We start from the raw sequence: 23,673 nt of genomic DNA, 5'->3' as shown, positions 1-23,673 counted from the left end.
CCATATACAACTTTAATAAATCTAATGCCAAAATCTTGATATGAATCATCCCTGTTTTATTACCCCAGATTCTATCAGTTCCAGGAAAGTTTACCTAGATTGACTCAAGGTTTCACATTACCAATGTAACAGATAATTTATGACACAGATAAATCCAGCAGTCCAGACTTCAGTGTGTCTGTGTGTGTTTCAGGGGACAGATGCTGAGATTTAATTTATCTATTTGTATATATTTAATTCAGAATGAAGCTGTAATAAATGGTAGCTGAATGTGCTTCCTCCCCCATCAGCTATTCCCTACATCAAGTGCTGACATGCATGTTCTGAACAGATAAAAAACATTAATACAAAATGTAAAAAATAAAATGTAATCAGACATTTATTGATCTTATACATCTTGTCACAACGTGTTGGGGAGTAGCCTGAAGATTGCGTATCCTTCAGTCAACGTCATCAATTCCACGCCGTGACCAGTGGATGGCGTTGATTGCTAGTCAGTATATGAACTTTGATCTACATAGAAAGAGATTGCCTCAAAGTCAAACTTCATTAGGCATGTGAGAGAAGAGGACATGGTATGACATCTGTCTAAGGTAGGGTACCGATCAAACCCCGTCACCCATTTCTAAACTGTATTGGTTTAAATTGTGTGTGTCCCGTAGTAGTACCTGTCTGTCAGGTAGAGTTCCGTACATAACAAAGTATTTATATGTGAACACGGTTTCCTTTCGTCAAAGTGTAATTTTAAAAATGTTTTGGCATGATATACTTTTAGTGCTAATTAAGCGTTAATAGCCTACGTCCCAGCTGTGGCAACATTTCCGTTCTGTACACCACACAGTCCTTAGACTACTTTTGTTTCCTGAGCAGGGTGGTAGCGTTCTGGACAAATGGAGGACTTCTGGGGTGTAGCAATTTCGGTGGTGAGGATGTGGTTCTCACTGGTAGTCGGGCTAATCATGCTGCCAGCAATGTTTGGTATCTCCCTGGGGATAACAGAATCGTACATGAAGGTCTTAATCAAAACCCTGAAGGTAAAAAGGCTTTTGAGAAACTACCCAAGCTGTAGTTACTATGTGAAAGTGAATTAAGTCACTCTATATTATTATTACTATTTGTCCTTACTGTGTTTCAGATGTGTTTAGACAGGAAGTTTCCACATTTCACATCACTGTGTCACAATACCACAGAGCTTTCATGCGTCTTTTTTTCCTCTTTTTTTGCAGTGGGCCACTATGCGGATACAGAGGGGAGCCCAGGAACAACAGGAACAACAGACACTGAAGGCCTCTGCATCCAATGGTGAGATAATGTGAGGAGAGACATATTAAGAGGAGTTGGGCACCTGAGAGGAATCTTTTCCTTAGCCTATCAAGGAGGATTGCTCAACTCTGTGTTTTTCATTTATTGTTAAAAGTAATCAATGTTTTGACCTTTACATATTCGCTTTAATGGAAGGCACCAACCACTTATGTACTCACTGGATCTAAAATCAAATTAGTTTTAAAGGATGTCTTGTATGATTTTGCATGGGTTGTGCAAGAATTGAACTGTACAAAGGGGAGTTAGTAGGCTATGTTCATGCTGCCTATCAAGTTCTTGAGGCAATCTTTTATTACGTAAGATTTGCCTGTCTCTTTAGGCGTCATCGGACTTTGGCCTAAACCTAATCAGTTACACTCGCCTTGAAATAAATAAGTGTAAGTTTCTGTCTCAGTATAGGTATAGTGGGTCACAGAGAAAGGGAGACATCTTTATAAGCTTACCCAATGCCACTGTCACTTATCTTCTGCCTTGTGAAAACGGCTTTCAATGTTGGATACAAGGGTGAAATTTGTATAACTTGTCCCTGATTACCTTCAACTCGGACTATGTTAAGAAAGGGTGGTCAGTTCTTCTTTGTTATCTCAGTATAATTGTATGGTGAAGTTATAAATAACAATAAAAAAGAATTGGCAATAAGTATGCATCACATGAACTTGGAAAAGGTTTAGACTTGTATGTGACTATTTCATCATCACAAGGCATCACAGGCAATTTAAAGATATAGTTCAGTCAGATTGGGTTAGAATCATACTGGTTGCATGCTGGATACTAACAAATTGTCAATAATTTGTAGATGTTGTAAATGTACCTATGCTTGTGGCTGTATCTGTATTCAGAATCAAACTGTTGTCCACCCTACTCTCCTTCTACAGAAATTATCCAGAGGGATGACGGTTCCATGGAGCAGGAGATTGGGGAGCTGCGGCGCAGTCGGCCGAAGCACCAGGAGGGCGGTGACTTTGCACTCAGCGATGTCTTCTACTTCAGCAGGAAGGGCATCGAGACCATTGTTGAGGATGAGGTCACTCAGAGGTTCACATCCGAGGAGCTGGTCTCCTGGAACCTGCTCACACGCACCAACCTCAACTTCTACTATATCAGTCTCCGGCTCACCATCCTATGGGGAGTAGGCGTTGTGGTGCGCTACTGTATCCTTCTCCCTCTGAGGTATGGGGTCCTCACCAGCATCCAGTGAGCGTCTTTCGCTCCCATCACTGTTCATTTGTGGTTGATTTAACTTCATGATCATAATCAGCCTTGTGGTTGTTCTTTCAGAGTTACCCTGGCAGGTATAGGTCTAACCTGGCTGGTGATAGGGACAACACTGGTTGGGTTTCTCCCAAACATAAGGTAATAATTCAAATTTGCATAAATTAAAAACAAGGCTTGTCATTATCTTGAAGGGAGTCACACTGCCAAGGTATACTCCTGACACAAAGTGAATTGTGGTATTGTTTTGTGTGTGTGTCATTTTGGCAGGGTGAAGAATTGGCTAAGTGAGCTTGTCCATGTCATGTGCTACAGGATCTGTGCAAGGGGCCTTTCAGCTGTTATCCACTACCACAATAAGTGAGTGCCCTAGGGAAAACATAATATCAAATTACCTAATAGTTGCCTATTTGCTGCATGCAAATTAGGGTTGGTGCATGTTTTATGATAATGTTTATCCTTACTATACAGGAAATAGAACTCTACAGGGTGTCGTCCCTAGTTTTGCAACAGGAATGAGAAAGCTTGCATACCATTTACTTAAAATAGCATTTCCTTTACATTTTGAAATAATTCACAATTACCTTAATTCTTCGTGGTATCGTTCACAGAGAAAACAGGCCCAAAAGAGGGGGTATTTGTGTTGCTAATCACACCTCGCCAATCGATATAGTCATTCTGGCCAACGATGGCTGCTATGCTATGGTGCGTAAACAACCATATATTTTTGTTGATTTTAACATGCCATAATCACTTTTGGCATGTTCTCATGTTCACATGGCATGTTCACATTTGGCATGTTTGTTTATGTCATAATCATAAGGTTGGTCAAGTCCATGGTGGCCTAATGGGAGTGATTCAGAGAGCTATGGTGAGGTCCTGTCCACACATCTGGTTTGAGCGAGCGGAGATGAAAGATCGCCACCTTGTGACTCAGAGGTATTATGGCCACAAATGTGTTTGGTTTACCACCAAAGTAATTTTTATCCATTAAAGTGTCTGTGAGTAAAGTTGGCAGTTCTTGCTCGCTTTATCAGATTTAATCACTTCTGCAGTCACCCCTTCTCCATTGCACCATGCACACTCAGAATGTGTGGCAAGCAGAGATATCTGTCTCTTTACACTCCTACTGATTAGCTGATAAGGACCATATTTAAAATCACTTTGATTACACAACCTAGGAGAGACCAAGAAGAATATAAAAAAAGCATCTCTGTTAGTGGTAGTTGTCAGAGTTGCACTCTGGTGCATTAGAAACAGCAGACATAAAGATAACCATCTTTACAGCTGTGCCCTGAGCACAGATAAGTATCAAACAGACAACAAAGGCTGTCACAAACGCCAACACATTTAACCATCATTTTTAAACAATAGTTAGCCTTTAACCAATAATAAAACATAATTTAATAATCATTTAAATTCTTACTAGTCTTATATTCCAGAGCTATTGTCCCAGGACCTTAGACATTTGGTTTGTTGTGTCTTGTGCCTGCAGGCTGAAAGATCATGTAAATGACAAGACCAAGCTTCCCATATTGATTTTCCCTGAGGGTAAGAAGGATATTTATGGGTATTTACTGAAATGTTATTCCTAATTTTCCTAGTTGTGTATAAAATTAGGTGTGTGTTGCTCTTTGGCATCCACAGGAACATGCATCAACAACACATCAGTCATGATGTTTAAAAAAGGAAGTTTTGAGATTGGTGGCACAATCTACCCAGTTGCTATAAAGGTAAACATACTTTTTTCTGTTTACCTTTGTAGAATTAATTTATTTAGACTATTTTATTAGGCTTGCGGATATCTTCATTTTGACATATTAGGATGCTCTTCTCATAGTATGACCCCCAGTTTGGTGATGCCTTCTGGAACAGTTCTAAGTACAACATGGTGAGCTATCTGCTGAGAATGATGACAAGTTGGGCCATCATGTGCAATGTCTGGTATCTTCCTTCCATGACTCAAGAGGTAAGGTGATAACAGTGATTCAATGTTTGAGGTTAATTCAGGTGTATTACAGCTTTTGTACTTTTAAAGACGTGTTTATTGATTGATTGATTGAGGTTCTTTGTTCTTGACTTATTTATCCATATAGTCATCAGATTAGATAAGCTATTTACTGTTTCCACAGGAAGGGGAAGATGCAGTTCAATTTGCCAACAGAGTCAAATCCGCAATCGCTCGCCAGGGCGGACTAGTAGATTTATCCTGGTAAAAAAAACGTTCTTTATAATCTTTCACTTCTTGTCACACTTTAATGAAATTATATCTGATCATGAGTGTTTGTCGCTGGTTCTGTTATTATGGCATTATGTTTTTTAGGGATGGGGGCTTGAAGAGAGGAAAAGTAAAGGAGACGTTAAAGGAGCAGCAACAGAAGATGTACAGCAGTATGGTAGTCGGAGAGGACAGCAGTGGCAGTGGCAGCGCCAGTGATTGATCTGTTCAACTTCAATGAAGCCACCAGAGCCACCAGAAAGAGATAAAGATAACGAGAGGACAAGTTTCTCAGCACCTTTCATGCCAAAGGTTTGGTGTCTTCCACTGCAGGAACTGAATGGCGTTTTGGGGAATGGAATGGATTCATGGGGGATTGAATCACTTTACTTTGATCGAGAGATGTTTTACTTGATATTCAAGAAAGTATGAAGCTCAGGTTAGGATTTGTCATGTTTTGTGTGTCGCATTACAGAGTTGCACGTTGTGTAAGACATGCTCTTCTAATTTGAAAATAAAGTTTTAGGCACTCTGAAACGTAAATGTGTTTATCCGTATCTTATTGTGCTGCTAAATATATAAAAAGAGCAATAGCAGTTTTACTAAAAAATGATTCAGGAAATTAGACAGTTTACTCAAAATGAGAATACAACTTTTGAAGAATTTAAATGATCTTAAAGATCTAATATTTTTTTACTTTGGGTTTAATTTCAGTTAACATAAAAGAGAAACATCAGTATTTTTTTTTTTTTTGCTCCTCTTTATGGCATAAGCCGTATATAACTGGCCTGAGTATAAAGCCTTTGAGATAAGCAGTGATTGTTTAGTAGGAAGAGGGGTCACAGTATCTGTTTTTTTTATTTGTTTGAGCAAACACCACCTTAATGACCATTGGAACATGTATTTGTTGTGTGGTAATTCCAACTGTCCAGTAGATGGCATTAAGAGTTTACAACAGACTACTTTATAAGTAACATAATCAATCACATGATTGAGTGAATAAAATTAGTTTAGGTTTGAAACTACACAGGACATATCTCAGGAATCACTACAAATATAAAACATTTTCATTTTATATTTCAGGGTGAAGTTAATACCTCAGTGTGTGTGTGTGTGTGTGTGTGTGTGTGTGTGTGCGTGCGTGCGTGCGTGTGTGTGTGTGTGTGTGTGTGTGTGTGTGTGTGTGTGTGTGTGTGTGTGTTAGTGTGTTAGTGAGAGAGAAACATGAATAACACTTCTGTTACAGTCATTAAACATAAAAAGGGTATGTGTCTCCATCCATATCCACTACCTAAAGAATGGCACATGTGTGAGATTTCTTGGAGCCGTCTTTAACAGACTGCCTGCCAAACTCATCTCCCTCCCTGCTCCTGCGACGGTGCTGGGCAGTCTCTCCTGTCAGTACTAGAATTAAAGGCAGGTATTGTTATAACCTTCTGACTACTGCATTTTACTATATTGTCATTTTATCTACCTCTTGTATTTTCTAATTACAGCTTTCATTTAATAATTTACATGTCAAACAGCAAACATACAACGAACCCGGCTTATTTTTCAAAACTGAACAATAGAACAGTATAGCACTGTACGACAGCACAGTAGAAGTACAATAAAATATTTTAGAATAGGTATTCATATTCACCTTTGGAAAGCACATCCATGCTGTCTCCAGTTGGACCAGAAATACATGATTGGTTTTGATGAGCACCCTGGTTTTTAAAATAAAAACATACATCTAAATGATTTTTAAATAATAACATATATTGAAATAAACTGTAAATAAACAAGACCACATTTGTCATCAATTTTCATTTTGCTGCCTCTCACCACTAAAGTGTCCAAGATATCTTTCCTCCTCTCTTTTGGAAGGTTTTCCAAGTATCTGTAAAAAAATAAAAAATATTTCCATCTAAATATGAAGTTATGTTATATATATGTTATGTTTCCATCTCCTAATCATTTATCGTTGTCGTCATCGTCGTCATCATCATCATCGTCATCATCATCAATGATCACCAGTCTACAGTGACATTAACTTCCAAGTTCTTTGGTTTATATAGAAATAACAAGGGTGTTATAATAGAAACACAGATGATAGAGCAACTGAAACTTTAAAGTTAGAGCAAAAGTTCAGCATTTTTTATGTGCCCTCTAAATATGTTGGATGCTATTATGTTATTTTTGTCTGCAAAAAAAATAAGCCTGTGCTGCTTAATTGCAGTTACAACCACACATGTCCGATGTCACATTCAGAGTCAAACAAATGTCTACCTACTGACCCACTTACCTTTCCAAATAAGAATTAGCTCCGGCTCTCCCTGCTGCACCTGAGGATATTGGCATCTCTGCCCTCTAGGGACGGCTACATATCAACATCAAAGAAAGCAGAAGAGTAATTTCAGAGGAGACAAAAAAAACCTTGTTTGTCTCAGTCACTTCTCCTATTTCTCGCTTCTCTGTTCAGGCAATGGGTCACAGTCTGCCTGCCTGCCCTGTGCTGTTAGGTTTGTTGTTGTCGCCGTAGCAACTAGGCATATATAGACAAAGGTTTATTCTAAGCTGGAATTCTCAGCAAAGCACTGGTTAATGACAGTTCTTACAGTTTGAATATATAATTGACTATAGGCAGTTTCCTTCTCCAGTAAACGTCATTACTTTCTAAAACCCTCTAAAACTGATCATGGAAAGTTCTGTGGTCTGTTAAGTCTGCAAGTAGATTGGTTTTATGCATGCGCTTTGTTCAGTTTATCTTTAATCTGAATCGCTGACAGGCAGGCTTGAGTAAGTCAGTTTGTGAGTTGGAACTGAGCTGACCATACCCCACAGTGGTATGGTTGTAGGAATGGCAGGAGGTAGGATGTCATTACTTACAAAGGTCACTCATAGTCAAAGCACAAAGGAATGCCCCCCGCCCCCTGAAATTCAGTTCAGATTTAATTATGAACTTGGAAATTAAAAGCCAAAACCCTGGCAGTACAAGACTGGTAACTGAAGTGTGTAACTGTCTGACATGGGTAAAACATAATAATAAAAAAATAAAACATATTATGCCTTTGCCCTGGGTTGTTCTGGACACAGCAAGGTGTGTGATCCCCAGCTCAACATTGACACATGGACTTGGCTTGGCTTTCTTTCAAAGTTGTAATGTTGTGATTATTACAAAGTCCTGTTTTTCACACTGAAAGTGATACTGCATGTGGTGTAGCGTGCACACACGCACACACACGCACACACACACACACACACACACACACACACACACACACACACACACACACACACAGAGAGAGAGAGAGAGAGAGAGAGAGAGAGAGGTAGAGAGAGAGAGAGAACGTTCTCTAGACTTTATAAATAGAACATCTGTGTCTGACTATAATTAGAGGGAAACCCCTGCAGGAAAACTATAGTTCAATTCAATGCAATGACATTGTATGTAGTGCCAAAACAATACAATTGTCTTAAGGTGCTTTACAGAGACCAGGTATCCTTGAACTTCCTTGATATCCAGAGCATTTCATAAGATATCAAACATTTAGTTTATTTCCTTCTTTAACATTTCATGTCAAGCGCAGTGTGCCAAAGGCTTTCATCTTTATGTAAGATGTTACGTATTTCCGGTTCTGTATTCTTCCGCGTATCGCTGACACGCAGATTTTACGGGGCAAAATGGCCGTGTCCCGTAGATCATCACAACAACAGCAAACGACACTGCAGTCTCCGCCGCGAAATGCTGTTATTTCAACCCCTCCAGATTCCCCCTTAATTGCGGTTGGATCGTCGAGTTTGGTTTCGACTGACGGTAGTCAGGAATACGGCGGTAGTATGGAGCCAACGCCAGCCTCTCCTGAAATGCCCACCACCACCACGACGGCCCTCGCTAGCCCCCTCTGCAGCAGTAGCAGTTCACACACAAACATCGCCGGGGCCAGCAGCTGCAGTACGAGCCCGGGCTCAGGAGCCACCAGCCCGGGGGAGGGCGTCTGCGCTACCGGTGGAGCTTTCCGAGAACTCTTTGAGGCCTGCCGCAATGGTGATGTGTCGCGGGTAAAGAGACTTGTGGATTCTGTGAATGTAAATGCCAAGGACATGGCTGGGAGGAAATCTACGCCGTTACATTTCGCAGCAGGTTTGTCATGAACGCGTCCTTTTATGTTAGTAAATATATGCTGTTCGAGCTGACTAGCTAATCGGCTAATATTGGTTAGCCAACAACAACAACATTTTCTACCATTTTGTCTAATATTGGTATGAAGACACTTAATAAAATAAATGTGTTCGTGTATATATGTTTATATATATTTTCATTTTTGAAGGTTAGATAGATGCGTTTGTTTTTGTCAGATTTGTTCAAGCGTAAATGCATTGTTATTCTAATGCATGGCTTTTGGTCCTCCCACAGGCTTTGGCAGAAAGGACGTGGTGGAACACCTCTTACAGACGGGTGCCAACGTGCATTCCCGTGACGACGGTGGTCTGATCCCGCTTCACAATGCCTGCTCTTTCGGTCATGCTGAAGTCGTCAGCCTGCTTTTGTGCCAAGGCGCAGACCCAAATGCCCGAGACAACTGGAACTATACCCCTTTACACGAGGCAGCCATCAAGGGCAAGATAGATGTTTGCATCGGTAGGGATTGCCATCTAGTACAACTATGTCATTAAATGAACCTTTATCACTAACGATTAAATAGTCTAACTAGTAACTACAACGGACAGGTCATTCAGTTTGACGGAATAGAAATTTAATTATTGATATTTAAACCAAACGTAACATTACATTTGTTGCGCTTCTGTGTAGGAGTGTGGCGTTGTTACTGTAGCTGCACCCCCTTTGCATCAATGCTTTTCTGACTGCTCTCTTGTACTGATAGTGCTTTGAGAGTTGTCCACCCCCTCCCTTTGCTGAGGTAGGGGTTCTATGCTTGTCCGCTGCATTGAGATGGCTGCTTGTGTTTCACAGTGCTGCTCCAGCATGGAGCTGATCCCAACATCCGCAACACTGACGGGAAGTCTGCTCTGGATCTGGCTGACCCCTCCGCTAAGGCCGTTCTCACCGGTGAGTGCAATTTTTGCTGCTTAAATACAATGCTATCTGTTACAAGGAAGTGAGTAATAGATCATGTTATTCAATGTATGCTTTAAAAAAATAGTCATACACTGAAGTGAAAAAATGACAGTAGTTAGTCAATTAAGTTGTTGTTGAGGGCCTGTAAAAGTGTGAAAAAAATAAACTTGGTGGAACAAGCTGAATAGAAATAGAGTAACAATTAAGCACAATACTGGGAAGCTTTTATTCTGTGAAATCCCATTAAACGCAACAGGGATTGTCACATTTTATAGTTGCTTGTGTGATTTTACAGTATTTTGACTCAGTTTAATTCCTTGCTAGCTGTCTGACTTGTTTTTGTGTTCTGGCCTTTTCTAGGGGAATACAAGAAGGATGAGCTTCTTGAGGCCGCAAGGTGAGTGCGCACACTAATCCTGTAAACTCTGTTTTGGCAGAGCAGTTTGCACAAAGCAGAACGTCTGAGACCTAACCTTTACAGTCAGGGAGTGTTGAGAGATGGCACTAAATAAGTACTGAAGGAACATTTGATTAACCCTCTTCAGGTGTCCAGTAGCTGATTCTTGATGGGCCTGCATTTTGTAATGCCCTCTTTATTTGCCACTGCCTGACACATCACAAAATATTGAAACAAAAAAATTATATTAAACAACAAATCAAGAGAGATTCAGTGTTCAGAGAGGAACAATGCCAAATCTAGATCAGTGGCATCATCATCATCATCATCATCATCTCTGTGAGTTGTGTGGCACTGTGGTTACACGGATTGGTCGTTTACCTGATCAGTGATGCATGTCCTGCTTTTGTCCAGGAGTGGAAATGAGGAGAAGCTGATGGCTTTGCTCACACCTCTAAATGTCAACTGCCACGCCAGCGACGGACGCAAGGTAAGGCACTTATTAAACTGTGCAGCCTGTTCACTGACTGCATTCAGGCCGTTCAGGTTAAAAAAGACACAGCCCTCTGTAAACCCTTCCCCTGCAGACTATAGCTCAAAGCCACTATTCTCCAGGGAAATTTCTATCAGTATGTCAGTGTATAAACACTAGTGTCACTTATGAGTGATTCTGTGTGTGGCTGTTGTTAAGGGTTGGGTGATAGTTGCCTTTAATGTTAGGGCAGGTCTTGGAATTACTTGTCCATGTCATTTATGCAAGGTTAGATATTCCAATAATGTACAATGTGGCTGAAATATAATCATGATTCATCATGATTTTTAAGTATTTGCAATGATAAAACAAAATAACTCAAATAAATTGATAGCTGATGGTAAAACAAATATCCTGTTGTGTCTGAAATACTGTAACTGTTAAGACAATCAAACAATGTAGGAATCCTCAAAGTTGGTGGGGAAAAATGTCATTTTGTAATTTTTGTTTTGTGTCTCTTACTCTGGCGACATTGTCGATCAGTCAACATCCCAAAAAATGCTGGTAAGTTGTATTTTGAAAACAGCTTTTAGATTGATGCACTGATTTGTGTTTTTTGTTTTTTTTACTCTTTGAAAGCCTACATTTGCCCCCTCCCTTGAGAGATCACATTTAATTGCACAGAATCCCGGGCCTTTTCCCCTCCCTCCTGGTCACTGTTTATGTCTCTACCAGGAGCCTCATTTCATGTTTGTCTGGTTGAGATGGGCAGGTGCTGAATTTGAAATGTCCTCTTCATACCGGCGTTGGGAATGTTCTGTTTCCTACTTGTGGCGGTGCTCCATTCTCTTTGCGCCGTTCACCCTTCAAATTCCCTTTTTATTTTAATTTTTTACTTTTTTTAAACCACTGTTCATGTTTCTTACTGATATGAGTCTGTATGCTGTGATCAAATGGATGCATGCTTAAAGTCCTGCACCTGCACTGTGTCTTGAGTGTTTTCAGTGTCTTCTCAGCCCCTAAAATTTGATTTGAAAATATGCATCCATGCAATGAAAACAATAATCCTCACAATAGGAAATGTCATCAGCTATTTGCTTGGACTATCATCCTTATGTGCCAATGAACATTTGCATTTGGTGCTGAACCATATTCTGCTCACCTAACTACAGTCTCATGCCACTAAACCACAAGGTTTCTGCTTGTGTTGTGTTTTTGATTTCTGTCCTGTCTGCCATGTCTCCTTGCATGTGAACAGCTGGATCTTGTGTATGGGTGAATGCCTGAAACTGTTTCTTGTGCAGTATGTACTAAACTTTGCCTTTTTGAAATGTGGAACTGTATTTTCTCTAACGCTGTGCTTGGCTGAAGTGTACTGTATAGCTCCAAAGACTTATTTTCCCGAGCAGCACCAAGATAGTTTTGATTCCACACAAGAGACAGGGAGGTCGGCCTTTTTTCTTTTTTTTTAAGAGGGACGCACTTAATCACTTGTCGTTTAGCAGCAAGTGGTGGAACTCTTTAATGGGTTAACACTGGCCTTTTACAGTGTGGGTTTGTCTTAAAGAGGGTTGCAGACAATTGTGCGTTAGCGTCAGATAAACCGCCGCGCTCTGAAAGCAGCGAAAGCATGTCTGCATTTGGGTCTTAAAATATTGGGCGTATCATTTCAAAGCAGATTGAGGTTGCTGGCCGGCTGCCAGAAATAAACAATTGAGAAAGCTTGGCTCCCTCCCTCATTCTGCTAGCCCCCCCCCCCCACACACACACACACACTCACACACTCAAACTCACACTCACACACAGACACACAGACACCCTCACACACCCCCACACACCCTCAAGGGCCATCGTTAGATATGTATTCACAGCGAGCTGCCTCAGTTGCCCTCAGCCACTTAGCATCACGAGGATCATGAATATTCAAGCCTGATGATTGTGTCTCTCTCTCTCCCCTTCCCACCCCCCTCCCTCTTTCTTTCTTTCCCTCTCTTGCAGTCCACCCCCCTCCACCTGGCGGCAGGGTACAACCGTGTGCGGATCGTTCAGCTCCTGCTGCAGTATGGAGCGGACGTCCACGCCAAGGATAAGGGGTGGGTGTCCGTGTGTGTGTGGGCGGGCACTGATGCCTCCGGCACTACCGTACAATGACTCAAGCAGGAAATACAAGAAACATTCAGAAAGGCTGTGTGTGTGTGTGTGTGTGTGTGTGTGTGTGTGTGTGGTAGGCTGAAAAGAGGGGGGGGGGTTACATTTCTTATCACTTATGTTCCATTTGTGTCATGTTCCATTGTAAAGGGGATAAATTATTCACATTGAACTTTGTTTTTTCCGTAGTGGCCTAGTTCCTCTTCACAATGCCTGCTCCTACGGTCACTATGAAGTGACAGAGCTTCTTCTAAAGGTAAAATACATGATCATTTTTTTGCTCAGTGTCTGATTACAAATGAGACTGAGCCCATAACACACAGCAACACATTTGGTTTTTAAGGTTTAGATCCATGTCTCAAGCATGCATTGTTGCCACCACCATTTCTCTTGGTCTCACCCCTGATGTTTGATGGTACGTTGTCTTTGCAGCATGGCGCTTGTGTGAATGCGATGGACTTGTGGCAGTTCACCCCTCTGCACGAAGCAGCCTCCAAGAACCGCGTGGAGGTGTGCTCCCTCCTGCTCAGCCACGGCGCAGACCCCACACTGGCTAACTGCCACAGCAAGAGCGCTGTGGACATGGCCCCCACTGCTGAGCTCAAAGAGAGACTCACCTGTGAGTGAGAACGTCTGCCCAGACTGTACACACACACACACACACACACACTCACTCTCTCTCTCTCTCTCTCTTTAGCACCCTATATAAAGATGAATAATTGACATATATGTCTTGAACACAATTACAGATGAGTTCAAAGGTCACTCGCTGCTCCAGGCAGCCCGAGAGGCAGACATGGCCAAGGTGAAGAAGACTCTCGCCTTGGAGATCATCAGCTTCAAACACCCGCAGACGCATGAGACGGCCCTGGTAAGCCATTTTGGTGTGATGCTCCAATGTATCCGGGTGTAGTAATTTTATTCATTCACTCACTGGCATTTTTGGGGACAATGGCGTTGTATTGCAGCACTGCTCCGTGGCTTCCCCGCACCCAAAACGCAAACAGGTCACAGAGCTGCTCCTGCGCAAAGGCACCAACGTCAACGAGAAGAACAAGGAGTAAGTCAGACCATGTCAGACAAAAATAGTTTCAAAACAGTTTTAGTTTCCACCTACTATGGCACTGACCACCGCATCTCTCCTCTCCTTTCTTTTCCCTCAGCTTTATGACCCCGTTCCACGTGGCGGCTGAGAGGGCTCACAACGACGTACTGGAGGTTCTGCAGAAACACGGCGCTAAGGTACCGTCCATCACCGGCATGCCAGTGCTTACCTGACCACACCGTTTAGTGTCTGCACAGCATTCATTATTGAATTTCTATCTAAATGGAAAAAGGTCTAAATGCATGTACAAGGAAATATACCTGATAAGCACTATTCCTGATTATCAGGGGGGAGGGGGGGACTATCATAGTTAAACTTCCCACTTCTCTGGCAAAGCCGTCTGTGCATCTCTCCTCATTTTCCCCTTTCTCCCTGGTGTGTGTGCGTGCGCACTCACGCGCAGGTGAATGCCCTTGACACTCTGGGTCAGACGGCGCTGCACCGCGCGGCTCTGGCCGGCCACCTGCAGACATGCCGGCTGCTGCTCAGCTACGGGGCGGACCCTGCCATCGTCTCCCTCCAGGGCTTCACCGCCACCCAGATGGGCAATGAGGCCGTGCAGCAGATCCTAAATGGTAACGTGTGTGTGTGTTTGTATGTGTGCATGCGTGAGTGTGTAAGATATTGCTCTGTATAAGCCATCATAGGCAGTTTGCCAATTTGGATGAGATGTGGCTTCCTTTACCCATAATGTATATTTTACTGGACAGAGTCCTCGATTGCCAAATGGCTGAAAACATAATTAGGGTCTTGTTATGATTACTTTACCTTACCTGTTAATCAAAATACATGCATTTGTGTGGGTATATTTTCAGGACATTACATTTTAGAACTGTTTACTAAATGTAAAAGGGTATACATTTACTAAGCATAGCCTACATTATACTGTGTGTATTTTGATTATGAATATTGATGTTATTAGTATGTCTCATTACACTGTATTGTTATGACCCTTTTTTGTAGAAAACATTCCCACCCGTAATTCTGATGTTGATTACCGGTTCCTGGAAGCGGCTAAAGCTGGAGATTTGGATACTGTGAAAGTAAGCTTTTTCAGATAAAAATTGATTTTCTTTTTATCAGGACCATAGTATTTGTATTATTTACTACACATACAAATGATTCCACCAATTGCCCAGTCTTCATTAAGAAGAGGTTTTGACTGAGTAAATTCCCATGATGAGTGGATTGTGACCCACAGAAGTTTCCTATTCCACTTTCTTCTCTCCTTCGCAAGTCCTTAACTCTCTTAACCTCATTCTGTCACCTCCCTGCAGCAACTGTGCTCCCCCCAGAACGTCAACTGCCGCGACCTGGAGGGACGCCACTCCACTCCCCTGCACTTCGCTGCAGGCTACAACCGAGTGGCGGTGGTGGAGTACTTACTCCATCATGGGGCCGACGTCCATGCTAAAGATAAAGGGTAAGCCTGTCTTGCTCAGGGCCCTCCTCACAGAGAAGTAGTCGATCTCCAGTGTGACGCTCTGCTCTTCCGTGTAATAATGTTCTCATGTGACTGTTAACAGCTGGTTGATTGATAATCTATGTCCAGGTCTGTACAAAAACTATTCCCAATGACTGTATTGATATCCACACATTTTATATGTGTGCTTCAATTAGTGCTTTACAGTAATTTGATAATTCCTCATGTCAACCCTCAGCTATGGAAAAACAACTGCCTTTTGTAATGCTCAGAGCTCTGCGTAGGTTGTTTTGGAAACAATTAGCTGATGGTCATCTGGTTGCAAACCTTTAGCATAATTTGCTGATACATTCAACCGTATAATGTAGTGTAAGAATCTCTTCATGGTTTCCTTCCAGTGGTCTGGTCCCTCTGCATAATGCCTGCTCCTATGGCCACTATGAGGTGGCTGAGCTCCTGGTCAGACATGGAGCTTCAGTGAACGTGGCCGACCTGTGGAAGTTCACCCCCCTGCACGAGGCCGCAGCTAAAGGAAAATATGAGATCTGCAAGCTGCTGCTCAAGGTTGGCTCCTCGTGTTACTGTTTTTATTTACCTTGATTAGATTATGCATTTGATAGATTTGTCATTACAGTTAAAGTAATATCATTCATCAATGATGAACAATTTTTTTTTTTACGTCCTGCCTTTAGTGTGTTTCAAATGTATTGAACTTTGGAGCACTCTCTGATACATGACTATTGATCACATTCAGCATGGGGCAGACCCGTCTAAGAAGAACCGAGACGGGAACATGCCACTGGACATGGTGAAGGACGGGGACACTGACATCCAGGACCTGCTGAGGGGCGACGCCGCCTTGCTGGACGCCGCCAAGAAGGGCTGCCTGGCCCGCGTGCAGAAGTTGTGCAGCCCTGAGAACATCAACTGCAGAGACACGCAGGGACGCAACTCCACACCGCTGCACCTTGCAGGTAGGAGGACAGAAAGAGCCTAGTCACGAGCTGGTAAAAACAAGGCTCTGTATCAATATGGTCTTTGGTATTATTCCATCAATTGTTTGTGATAACAATAATAGAGCTATTATGATGTATTCATTAATTTAAGGGGTTGGGATTGGGACTTGATATGTTCACTTTGATATCTGCTTGATATACTGCATGTTATGGAATGCATGGTTTTATTGTTGAGTCTATACTCTGCTAACTCTGTCTCTTCTGCAGCTGGATATAATAACTTGGAGGTGGCTGAGTACCTTCTGGAACATGGTGCCGATGTTAATGCACAGGACAAAGGAGGACTCATTCCACTGCACAACGCTGCATCATACGGGGTGAGTACAGAGGAGGCTATGCTTGTCTCATCTTTTAGGTCACACATTCAGAAAGGTTCTGATGTCTTTGTTGTTGCTCCACACATGCACTGCACACATGAAATGTGTACCTTTCCTGTAGTGTACATTGTTTTTATATGTGTGCAGTTGCTTGTGAAATGTTTTTGTTTCAATTTTATATGGACAGTTTTCTGTCATATTTGTTCCATAACTGTTTGCATGTTGCTCAGTAAGAGAAGCTAGCATTAGGCCAGCGTTTACAGGCCATGATGCTAAAGGCGACGTTCTCGTCTCATGTCTACTGTAGCACGTGGACATTGCTGCCCTGCTCATTAAGTTCAACACCTGTGTGAACGCCACGGACAAGTGGGCCTTCACCCCACTTCACGAGGCGGCGCAGAAGGGCCGCACCCAGTTGTGTGCCCTGCTCCTGGCCCACGGTGCTGACCCCACCATGAAGAACCAGGAGGGACAGACCGCACTCGACCTGGCCACGGTAACATATGCCTCCTCAGAATAACATAGTTCAGGAAAATGACAATTCCCCCTAAAACGAACCAGATAATAACCTGTCCAACAGAAACACAGCAACCATGGCCTCACTTTTCAGTCCCCTCAACTTCCTCAGTTTTCACCATTGTAACCACCTGGCTGCCGGGGCTGTGTTTGGTTAAAGAGCTATAGCTTGTTTTGCTAACTGCCATATCACAAATTACAAACCAACAACTGCCTGGCTTCCTGTCCCCGTGGTGGGTGCTTTTACTGAACTGTCAAGCTTGGCATCTGGACCCTTTCGTCCTTATCTCTTTTGCTGCCCACGGACTTCTGTGGCTGAGTGCTTGGCCGACTGTCAGCCAGAGTGAGAGGAGGCGTGTTGGGTGGCTTTGCCCGTGCAAATTATGTAACCCACGTATCAGACCGTGCCTCTAGTTGTCACAGAGTTTATTTTTCTAACTATGGAGGACTTTTAGTACACAGCCTTCATCTGTGGCAGTCACAGGATTGTCTCATCGAATGAAATGATTGGACAGGCTTTTTACAGCCCTGCTACTGCCATAGATGATGGATTTTCTTCCTTCTTTATTTTCTTTTTATTGCCAGAGTATTTGATCATTGCGGTCAGAATGTAAAAGAGAATTTCAAGAAATATAACTAACATATAACAATATAAAGTGAATCACCTACCCAGCCTTTAGTTATTGCATTGTGTTCAATTATTGAAAGAATCGGAAGGATTTATTGATTGAAAGTCTCTCTCCACATCAGGAAAATGTTCTCAAAGGCAGGAAAATGGTGTATTGAAAATTTCAGTTGCTCAAATTGTTCAAAATATTGAATATTCCTGCCTTTAGGAAGACTGGCACAACGTAATACACCAACCAATTTCTCTGATCTTCTGTTTCAGGCTGATGACATCAGGGCCCTGCTGATTGACGCCATGCCCCCGGACGCTCTGCCCACTTGCTTGAAGCCTCAGGCCACAGTGGTGAGCGCCTCCATCATCTCCCCGGCCTCCACGCCCTCCTGCCTGTCGGCCGCCAGCAGCATCGACAACCTGGCTGGACCACTCAACGAGCTGGTCGGGGCTGGAGCCTGCGGGGTTGCGGACGGGGCAAGTGGCACGGACAGAAAGGAGGGAGAAGGTAATTATTTGGCCTGAAAGAGGGCCCTGTTGTGTCTTTGACCGGTTAAACAGTATTTTGCGGTATGAACTGTTTGTAATTGTTACTGAGCAAGAGAATATTGTGGTATTTTGCAAACTTTTTTTCCCAAAGCGACTTATAAAACAAGTTGAAGAAAAATGGAACTTAAACTGAGAATATTATTAATATTAAAAGTGTAAGTATTAGTCACACCCTCCTCCCAGTGAAGGTTAATGAATCTTTCCTTTTTGTTTAATTGCTTCTTTAGTGTTTATGCTGGACATGAACATCAGTCAGTTCCTGAAGAGCCTGGGCCTGGAGCAGCTGAGAGACATATTTGAGAGGGAGCAGGTGAGTGGTTGAAGGTTGTCTCAGCCAACAGTTCTCTTGTGTTATCCTACGATGGCTTTAAATGCATTTGAGTCAAATGAGTTAATCCTGTCAGTCACATTTGTCGAATTTCCAGACATGATTCCTATCCCCAGACCGTTAGGCTTGTTCTGGACACTAAGGCGTCCTGCATGACCTCTCCTGTCTAAACATTTCATCCCCCACCCTCAGATCACCCTGGACGTGTTGGCTGACATGGGGCATGAGGAGCTGAAGGAGATTGGCATCAATGCCTACGGGCACAGGCACAAGCTCATCAAGGGCATCGAGAGACTACTGGGGGGTCAGCAAGGTAAGGGGTTGACCAGGGACTCCAGGCACAGTCTAAATCAGAGGAGTTTTGTTGTGAATGTGTTCTGTGCACGAATAGTGTGTTTTTACCAGGTAGTGCATACCTATCCACACACACGCTAACTATAGCCACATGTACCCGAGTACCCATAAGTTGCCTTTAACACAACTGTGAGACGTTAGTGTGGATGTTGCCCATAAGACTGAAAGATGTTAGTATGGTTATTACCAATAAGACTGAGAGACGTTTGCATGGTTATTAACCTTTGCTATTTCATAATTGTCTGTTGTTGAGTAGCATCTTCAACACAGAGTGAATGTTTTCTTCTTTCTTTCATAGGTGCCAACCCGTACCTGACGTTCCACTGCACTAATCAGGGCACTGTGCTCATCGACCTGGCCGTGGATGACAAGGAGTTCCAGTCAGTCGAGGAAGAGGTGTGTGTTTCCCTCCAAGCAGTACTGATGCTCTTCCCAGGGTTGTTGTTCAGCATTAATTATGAGGCAGATTTCATTTGTTTGTTCATGTGCACCTCAAACATTTTGTCAATTGGCAGCAGTAGTGCAAATAGCACACATCACATGGCTCACTTAAAGGTTCAGTCCGTGATTGTAATCCAAATTCAGCAAATTGCTCCTGATGGTTCTCTAGCTGTGCGTTCTGAGTGTGCGCTAAAAACACTATGGTGCTCGTACACAGTCCATCTCTGTAAATGGGAAACAAACATGGGGGCTCTGTCGAGGCCATAAACAATTCCAGCCAGTCAATATGTTGCTCAGGACCACAGAAGGGAGGGGTGCAAACTCGTAGGCTGTTGAGCTCAAATATCAACAACCTTTCGCCAGGATTGCAGACCTTACCTTTAATAGAGTTGTGAGTGGCTAGCATGGAGCCTGTGGTGGAGACCTGTGTGACTCTAAGACTCACTGTGTGTCCCTCTGGCTTTTGCAGATGCAGAGCACAATCCGCGAGCACAGAGACGGAGGGAATGCAGGGGGTGTCTTCAGCAGATACAACATCCTTAAGGTACGACTCACCAGTCCACTGCCCCAGTCACAAGTCACTATGAAGGTCAGGGAGGTGGAAAACAAGTCTATGCAACTGAGTACTGAGAGATTCTTTATTATTTTTAACATCTCCATTGTTTTTCTTTTTATACTTATTATTATTTTGTATTATTATTATTATTTGTATTTGAGTGTATTAGAATGCCTCAACCAGAGCAATAACTTTTCCTATGGGAGTAAAAGCGTTGTCATTAGTATTGAGGATCTGTGCCTGTTCCATCCGTAGATTCAGAAGGTGGTCAACAAAAAGCTGAGAGAGCGATACAGCCACCGGCAGAAGGAGATTTCAGATGAGAACCACAACCATCACAATGAGCGGATGCTCTTCCATGGTAACAGATGTTTACATTTATATTGATGTTATTAACCCAACCTGTTAAGGAAATGGGTGGAGTGTGTATTTATTTATTTATGTATAAATTATCATATTGGTCAACTCTTGACTGATTGACTCACAGTGCCCTGTATCTTTTTCCTAAGCAAACTGTTTAAGTTTTTAATAATTAAACTTGAAGATTAATGACTTTGTATTGTCTTGTAGGATCTCCTTTTATCAATGCAATCATCCACAAAGGCTTTGATGAGCGACATGCTTACATTGGTGGAATGTTTGGGGCTGGGATCTACTTTGCGGAGAACTCCTCCAAAAGCAACCAGTACGTGTACGGCATCGGTGGAGGAACTGGCTGCCCCACACACAAAGACCGCTCCTGCTACCTGTGCCATAGGTAATGTATCAGCCGTCACCGTACACTGAAAGCACTGCTGTTCTTCCAAACTAGTCAAAATGGTTTATACACCCCCTAGACTCGAGGTTAAATGGCCTTTAAATAGGACTTAAACTATCTGCATTCAGCGCTGTATTTTAGTGGGGAATACAGGGAAGGACTGCCCGTTTAACTACTGTCCAGGGAAATACTCAGAGTAATAAGAAATGCTCTTTTGTTCAGTGCTTCTGTCGCATGTCTTTGGTGTTCTGTCACATGTCTTTGGTGTTCTGTCACATGTCTTTGGTGTTCTGTCGCATGTCTTAGGTGTTCTGTCGCATGACTTTGGAGTTTTGTCTTTTGGAACTGCTACTTTGTGTGTATTCAACCCATAAATCTTCCATCTTGCCTGTTGGTGTGTGTGTGTGTTTCCTGTGTAACAGGCAAATGCTGTTCTGCCGTGTGACACTGGGGAAGTCCTTCCTGCAGTTCAGTGCCATGAAGATGGCCCACGCCCCACCGGGACACCACTCCGTCATCGGGCGGCCCAGCGTCAACGGACTGGCCTATGCTGAGTATGTCATTTACCGGGGAGAACAAGTGAGTCCAGCCCTTACTTTCTTTTGTGTGTGTGTGTGTGTGTGTCAAAATTGTGCATTCATGATTCAGCAAATACTACAGATTCAATTAATAATTATGCCTTCTATTTCTTTATTTTAACTTGGTTGACTTTGCTAAATTTAAGCAAAGACATTACAGTTTTTTACAATTGCTAAAAAACATTCTTGAAACAGTCACTCATTTTCTGTAACTTTAAACACAAAACCTCATCTTCAAGCACTATTTACAAAACCTCTGAATCCTCTTGCAAAATTAAACTTTCGCCTCAAAACAGTTTTACCTGTGCTCAAAATCAAACACTGCTCTCAAATCATAAACAAAGTGTTCAAAATGATATACACTTTCAAGCAGTCAGTAAACAATACACCAAAAAATAGAAAACACATTGTTCAAAACATATAGTTCTCAGGGAGAAGTACATTTTTTTTTACCTCAAAACAAATTTCATATTTATCTATCTTTGACTTTTGATGAATGAAAACATGTTCTCTCATAGTAGCTATACAAATGTATCAGAAATTACTACTCTGCTTTGCTCTCATTTGTGTTGGTTCTTTTTCTCCTTCTTGTACCCCTATAGTACTGTACCCTGCATCTCACTACTCACAACTCACTCTTGTTCTTTGTTGATATGAACCTGTAACCAGTCAAAATCTATTGAGCAATCAGTACTGTTACTGTACCAAATAGAAAGCACAATGTTCAGGGCCATACAACTTGTTTACAGTATTGTCCTTATACAGCCTACAATGCACTGTAGGCCTACTACAGTATACACTACCACAGTAAAAGGGACACAAATCAAAGGAGTCAACGTGGTGTTTACTTGTCCTCCTCCCCTCACATTGTTTCTTCTATTCATTCTCAGACTTTATCCTTCCCACCTTCAACAACCTGTTTGCTCCCTTAACTGGCTCATATTGGTTGTGTCACATCATTTGATACAAGTTAAATCAATTTTGAGTGGTTGTTTAATCAATGACATTTGTCCTCATTTTGTATTTGATTGTTGCCACTTGTGTTTACCAGTATGGATGACATGTGAATTAGATTGCAGAATGTGTTTTGAGACTCAGAATGTGTTTAGAGTTTTGCTGAAAAGTCTAAGTGAGACCTGCAAATTGTGTTTTACAATGTGAAATAGTTTAAGGTATTGACAACAGACTGCACAATTAGCTTCATGAGTTCAGGCAACTGAGAACTTTGTTCAGCCAATGGGTTTTAGTGTTTTAGCAATTGTAAAAAAAACTGTAAGTAATTCTGCGTTTTTCATGTGAATAACATTGAATTCACTCTGATCAGGTTCAAAAGGCGTGGCTTGAAATATGCACCGTGCTGAATAACACCACAGTTGCACCGTCAGTGCAGTACTGATACAAATATTTTACCTCACGGTCAGTAATAATCAATATTCAATGTGTCTGTTCCTTTGCAGGCCTTCCCAGAGTATTTAATCACTTACCAGATCCTAAAGCCGGACAGCACGCCCCAGCTGGCAGCCGCAGCGGAGCAGAAGTCCTAGTCTCTAACAGTCATGCCGTACAGTCAACCATTAAGTCTCGTTTGTTGCACAAGAAAGTATGTGACCTTGACAAAACTCTATTGACATTTGTCTTATTCATGGAATTCCCCCATGTATGCGTTAAGAATATGCACTTTTGAACGATAGTTATTTAAGTCATTGAAAAGTAATTGCTGACATTTAATGTACATTTCATGTAAAGTGTAAAATGTCCTGTGTTTAACATTTATCATTTGAATTGTATTTTAAAAGAGGAATCTAATTCTTTTGGTTCTATTAATTTCTCAGACTTTTGAAAATAAACTTTTGTTTTGTGAGACCACCTGACCATCAGATCCAAATTGTGTTGTGTGTTACAGTAGCATTTTTATTTCAACACATACAAATGAAAAGGAAAAATAACATGAGCAGATTAAACTAGACTAAATGAAGTACTGGTACATGACATTCAAAATTAGAACAAAGTATTATTATAAAACAAGATATATTCAATAAACGAGCAGATTTGAGAGAGTACAATCCCCTATTCCTTTTTTCTTCTCCCCTATGTTCCCAAAATATAAACCTTTTTGCTAAATGATGTGTACATACAGCGTACAAATGCTGCTTAATGAAGTGTAGAAGCATCACCGCATGACAGTACAGATTTGTCAGAGTGCATCTGCAGTTTCCACAAAGGGCGCATTCCTTCGACGTGTTGTGTTTGCAGTAGTTGTTTTCTCTCCTTGTAAGCGGTGT

At 42.1% G+C, this 23,673-nt stretch overlaps 2 protein-coding genes across 2 annotated transcripts; both read left to right on the top strand.

Moving 5' to 3' along the window:
* Positions 1-563: 563 nt before the first annotated feature.
* Positions 564-5,296, top strand: agpat9l (1-acylglycerol-3-phosphate O-acyltransferase 9, like). The gene is made up of 13 exons (XM_080853185.1): positions 564-593; positions 871-1,034; positions 1,227-1,302; positions 2,199-2,493; positions 2,602-2,676; positions 2,806-2,895; positions 3,147-3,240; positions 3,359-3,474; positions 4,031-4,086; positions 4,183-4,268; positions 4,376-4,504; positions 4,668-4,747; positions 4,859-5,296. The coding sequence occupies exons 2-13, from the start codon at positions 891-893 to the stop codon at positions 4,974-4,976; spliced, it is 1,359 nt and encodes a 452-aa protein (XP_080709311.1). The 5' UTR covers positions 564-593; positions 871-890; the 3' UTR covers positions 4,977-5,296.
* Positions 5,297-8,415: 3,119 nt separating this feature from the next.
* Positions 8,416-23,262, top strand: tnksb (tankyrase, TRF1-interacting ankyrin-related ADP-ribose polymerase b). Its single transcript, XM_080852092.1, has 28 exons — positions 8,416-8,879; positions 9,153-9,377; positions 9,711-9,806; positions 10,176-10,212; positions 10,627-10,702; positions 11,228-11,248; positions 12,683-12,777; positions 13,022-13,088; positions 13,265-13,451; positions 13,582-13,703; positions 13,801-13,892; positions 13,996-14,074; positions 14,341-14,512; positions 14,901-14,980; positions 15,215-15,360; positions 15,759-15,924; positions 16,115-16,334; positions 16,584-16,693; positions 17,001-17,189; positions 18,099-18,336; positions 18,605-18,687; positions 18,898-19,018; positions 19,358-19,455; positions 19,970-20,044; positions 20,312-20,417; positions 20,627-20,813; positions 21,236-21,392; positions 22,849-23,262. Exons 1-28 carry the CDS (start codon positions 8,420-8,422, stop codon positions 22,933-22,935), a joined length of 3,792 nt encoding a protein of 1,263 aa, XP_080708218.1. The 5' UTR covers positions 8,416-8,419; the 3' UTR covers positions 22,936-23,262.
* The last annotated feature ends 411 nt before the right edge of the window (positions 23,263-23,673 follow it).

This window comes from Sprattus sprattus (assembly GCF_963457725.1).
Source record: "Sprattus sprattus genome assembly, chromosome: 15".
Lineage (NCBI taxonomy): Eukaryota > Metazoa > Chordata > Actinopteri > Clupeiformes > Clupeidae > Sprattus > Sprattus sprattus.
Note: the sequence above shows the minus strand (reverse complement) of the source record. Positions and strands in the feature narration are given on the sequence as shown.